Below are 4,904 nucleotides of genomic sequence, written 5' to 3' on the forward strand. Positions count from 1 at the left end.
ATCCGTCTGTCCGTCCCCCCCCTGTCCGTGCGTCCCCTCCGTCCCCAGCCACATTCCTGCCCGGCCGCCTCCGCCACGGGCCGAGAATGCGGCGGCACAAAGGCCGCAGTGTGCCCGGCCCCCCGCCCGCCGCGTGCCTTCCCCTCCTCGCCCAACGCCGAACAAAATGTCCCCTGTGTGTCCCCCCCCCGCCTCCCGACGTGTCCCGCACCCCGCCGCCCCGGCTGCCCGGCGCCCATTGGGCCCGCCGGTGGCACCGTTTGCCGCCGCTGGCTCTTAAACCTCGGCACCCGCCCGCCCGGCACCCTCCGGCCCCGCGTCCCGCCAGCCCTCCATGAGGCTCGGAGCCGGCCGGTGACAGCAGCCGCCACCATGTCGCAAGGTGCCGGGGACAACTGGAGCCTCCTGGTCCTCGCCGGGCTCCTCGCCGGGCTGGGTAAGCGGGGACAGGCGGGGGGGGGGGGACGCGGACGGTGCTTCGGTGTCGCCGGTGGCCGTGTCCACAGGGGTGCCACCGGGGTGCCACCAGGGTGCCACCGTCCCCTGGTCACCATCACGGTGCTGTGGTGAGGACAGCCCCAGCACCGGTGTCTGTGTCCATGGGGGTGCCACCAGGGTGCCACTGTCCCCCGGTCACCGTCACGGCACTGTGAGGACAGCCCCAGCACCGGTGGCCGTGGCCATGGGGGTGTCACCATCCCCCGGTCACTGTCACCACCTCGGTCATCTCCATGGGGATGAGGAATGGGCACTGGCAGAGGGGGTCCAGCACCCCCCAGCGCCCCCCACCAGCCCTTGTGCACCCTCCGTGGCCAACAAAAGCCCTTCGGTGGCAACTGGGGACTTGGCACGGGGGTGCAGAGAAGCCACGGGGGTCATCCCCCCCCCACTCCTAGCCCCGGGGACGGGTACCGGCACCGTGCCGGTGTCCCCCGCGGTGCTGAGGGCTCTGTGCCCCCCCCCCAGGGCTGGTTCCCACGTCGGCCATCCACGTGTACACGCCGCGGGAGGTGTACGGCACCGTGGGCTCCCGCGTCATCCTGTCCTGCAGCTTCTGGTCCAGCGAGTGGATCTCCGAGGACATCTCCATCACCTGGCACTTCCAGGCCGAGGGCTCCCGCGACAGCATCTCCGTAAGCACCCCCTCCAGGACGGGTCCCCCGGGGGGTCCCCGCTGCGCCCAGAGCCCCCGCGACCCTCTACGTGTGTCCTCCCCCCTTCCTCCTTTTCTCCACCCTCCCCAGATATTTCACTACGCCAAGGGGCAGCCCTACATCGATGACGTGGGCACCTTCAAGGAGCGCATGGACTGGGTGGGCAACCCCAGGCGCAAGGACGGCTCCATCCTCATCCGCAACCTGGACTACACCGACAACGGCACCTTCACCTGCGACGTCAAGAACCCCCCTGACATCGTGGGCAAATCCTCCCAGGTCACGCTCTACGTCCTCGAGAAAGGTACGGGGCGCCCGGTGTCCCCCATCCTCCCCCTTACACCCCGTCCTGACCCCCATGGGGGGGGAGGGGGGACGCTGACGGGGTGCCGGTGCCCCCGCAGTGCCCACCCGTTACGGCGTCGTGCTGGGCTCCATCATCGGCGGCGCCCTGCTGCTGGTGCTGCTGGTGGTGGCCCTCGTCTACCTCGTGCGCTACTGCTGGCTCCGCAGGCAGGCGGTGCTGCAGCGGCGGCTCAGGTGAGACCCAACCCCAATTTGGGGTAAAAAACACCCCAAAACGGCTCTGTGGGGGCTGCCGACCCATCAGAGCTGCCTTTTTTAATTATTATTTTATTTTTTTTTTATTTTTTTCTCGCTTTCCTGCCCCGTTTTAGCGCCATGGAGAAGGGGAAGCTGCAGCGATCGGCCAAGGACGCGTCCAAGCGCAGCCGCCAGGTGAGCACCCAGAGGGGGGGGGGTTAAACACAAGGCAGGGATTTGGGGGATTTCCAGCTTTTTGGGGTGTTGGGGAGCAAAAAGGGGGGCGACGGTGACGCCGCCCCCTCCCCGCAGGCCCCCGTCCTCTACGCCATGCTGGACCACAGCCGCAGCACCAAGGCGGCGAGCGAGAAGAAAGCCAAGGGAGCCCCGGGCGAGTCCCGCAAGGACAAGAAATAGCGGTTAGCGGGCAGGGAAGGTGCCGCGGCGGTGGCGGGGGGTGACACCGGGGCCCCCCGCGCCCCCAAAGTGGTGATGACCATCGAGATGGAGCTGCGGGGGGAGACCCCCGAGGCCACCCCCTCGCCGAGCAGGGGCGGCCTCGGCAGCGCCCTGCGGAACATCCTCAAGCCCAACTCGGACAAGTGACGCCCGCCGCGGGGCCGGGGACCCGGCGAGGAGCGGGGTGTGGTGGCCTCGTCCCGGGTCCCCCGCTTTCGGGGACGCCCCCGCGGCCTCCCCCCCCCCAGCCCCGAAGCCCCCTCCATCGGCACCTTCCTCTGCGCAACCGCTGCCCTCGCCCGGCCCCGGGCTCCGATGTAATTTTTTTTTTTTCTTGGAATCACGCAATTTTTTGGGTCCCCCACCCGGGCTGGCTCGGTCCCCACCCCCCCTCCTCCTCCTCCTCGGGGACCTGCCACCCCATCCCCATCCTCCACCCACCCCCACCCCCTAAAAAAAAAACCCAAACACCACAAAACAGCCCCCGGGAGGGTTTCTCCATCCCCGCCGTTGCCCCTTTTCTGGCCGTTTTCTCGTCTCTCCCCGCGACCGAGCCCAAATGACGTCGTGGGGTGGCCCCCGCCCCGTCCCCTCCGTCCCCGCACCCCATTAACCCTCCCGCCCCGTAACCCCCCCGGCCCCCCCCCCGGTGCCGGCCGAAGCCTCGGGGAGGAGGAGAGGCGGTGGCCGTGCCGGAGGAGCCGCCGGCGTCCTTTTGGGTTTTTCTATGCCCCGTCCCCGTCCCCGTCCCCGTCCCCACGGCGCCGTTAATAAAACTCACATCTCCTGGAGCCCGGCGTCACCTCGAGGTCACGGGGGGCTGGGGGGGTCTTGGGGGGGTCAGGGGGTGTTGTTGGGGGGGGTGGAGGACTTGCGAACTCATCGCACGGAGCCCCCCCAGATCCTACAGGGCGCCGCCGCCGCCGTGCCTCAGTTTCCCCAAGTGCAAAGTGATGGCACCCATGGGTGTCCCCACCCCCCCCCGCCCCAAAAATCGGCTGGGGGGGGGCTGTCCCCAAGGGCTCCCACCCATCGTGGGTGCGTTAATTAAAGCTCACCCCTAATGAAGTGGCCGAACTTGGGAGCACGCAGCCCCCAGGGATGGCTGTGGGGTGAGGGGGGGGTCACTATGGGGTGGGGGGGGTCACTGTGGGGGGGAGTCTCCCTCCCTGTCTATGGGTGACCTGGCAGGGATTGTCATCGCCCCCCACTTCTGGGGGGGCTCGGTGCCAGCCCCCCACCGAAGCCCCACATTTGGGCACGGTGCCGGGGGCTGCGGCTGCCCCATGCCCGGATCTGACCCCCCCCAGCCTGAAGAACCGAGTGCCCCCCCCCTCCCCGGCGGGTCTATAATTGGCTTTGCCCTAATAAGTCTGCAGAGCGAGCGGGGGGCGGCCCCCAGCCCCTTGGGGCATCCCCTGCGCTTGGCCACCGCCGGTGTTTTTCTTTCCAGAGCTATTTCTGCTCCCCCGGCCCCCCCCCGGCCCCGGGCACCAAAGGGACTGGGACCAGAGAAATCGCCCCCCCCCCCGGGGCTTGGGAAGGATTTTAAGCCCCCCCTAAGGAGCCCCCCCCAAATCCTGGGGGCACCTTTCCAGCCCCTGCCTGGCGAACTCCATCTGCGCGTCCCCAGGGTGGGGACAGCCCAGGGACATGGGTGGATAAGGGGGGGCTTTTTGGGGTCCCCCCCCCAAAAAAAAACAGGCACCTGGGCCCCCCCAGGCAGCGGCACGTCCCCAGTTCCCCCCCCCCACAGACCACGCACCCGTTCCTCTTCTCCCACTGCTTTATTCTTTAGAGATGCTCCGAGCCCCCCCCCGGTGACACGGTGGGGGGGGGGACACAGGACAGGGGACGGTGACAGAGCACAGGGAGGGGGCAGTGAAAGGACAGGGAGCCCCCCGAGTGCGGGGGGAGCCCCAAATTTTCCCCTGGTGGCCTTCAACAAGACCCGTGTCCCCCCCCCACAAAACCCCGGGGGGGTCCCTCGGGGGTCCCTCACTCAGGGGCCACGGCCCCAGCGCATCCCAGCAGCCAGCGCCGCCATGGACTGGGGAAACTGGGGCTGCCCCGGGGAAAAGGGGCATTAACACGCCACCCCCTCGCGTCCCCCCCTCCCCAAATTGACCCCACAGCTCCGGGGTGGGCGAGGGGTGGGGAGGGGCCGAGCCCCCCCCCCTCCAGCACCGCTCGCTGAGGACGGGGCAGCCCCAGCACAGGGCAGGACGGGGCCGTGCTCGCGGGCACGACCGGGGGCCCAAAACGGGCAGGGGGTCCCGGGGGCCCCCCCCCGGAGCCCCTCAGGGTCCCGACTCTTTCTTCCTCTTCTGGAAGCGGCGAAATTTCCCCTGGATGGCGAGCGCGGCTCTCTCCGTCTCGGGGGCGCTCAGGTCGATGTCGATCTCCTCCTCCTCCTCCTCCCCTTTTTTGGGGTCTTTGGCTGGGGGGGGGGGGCAAAGGGGGGGCTGCTCCGCTCACAGCCCCGCGCCCCCTCCCCACATTCACCCAGGGTGCACCCTACAGCCCCCCCCTTGCTGCGCAGGATACCCCAAAGCCCCCCCAGCAGCATGTCCACCTGGCACGGGGGGCACCCCACAACCATGGGGGGCACCCAGGGGTGCGCCCCACGACCCCCTCCCAGCACCCAGGTGAGGCAGGAGGCACCCATGGGTGCACCCCATGACCCCCACCCAGCATGAGGGGCACCCCAGGATGCCCCCCAAAACCCTGCTGGCACCCAGGGGGTCC

At 69.2% G+C, this 4,904-nt stretch overlaps 2 protein-coding genes across 2 annotated transcripts in view; one reads left to right on the plus strand and one right to left on the minus strand.

The window, feature by feature from the left end:
- Positions 1 to 286: 286 nt before the first annotated feature.
- Positions 287 to 2,947, plus strand: MPZ (myelin protein zero). The gene is given in 6 exon segments (XM_032204478.1): positions 287 to 436; positions 967 to 1,133; positions 1,245 to 1,458; positions 1,559 to 1,694; positions 1,832 to 1,892; positions 2,010 to 2,947. Coding segments are annotated over 6 exon segments (936 nt in total). The 5' UTR covers positions 287 to 372; the 3' UTR covers positions 2,304 to 2,947.
- A 1,509-nt stretch (positions 2,948 to 4,456) lies between these two features.
- Positions 4,457 to 4,904, minus strand: part of ARHGAP30 (Rho GTPase activating protein 30) — a 121,879-nt gene continuing 121,431 nt past the window's right edge. The window contains exon 14 of the mRNA XM_032204334.1: positions 4,457 to 4,596. Coding sequence (XP_032060225.1) covers positions 4,457 to 4,596 — 140 coding nt within the window. The remainder of the gene's footprint in view (positions 4,597 to 4,904) is intronic.

The sequence above is a fragment of the Aythya fuligula genome, chromosome 28 (genome assembly GCF_009819795.1).
Source record: "Aythya fuligula isolate bAytFul2 chromosome 28, bAytFul2.pri, whole genome shotgun sequence".
NCBI lineage: Eukaryota > Metazoa > Chordata > Aves > Anseriformes > Anatidae > Aythya > Aythya fuligula.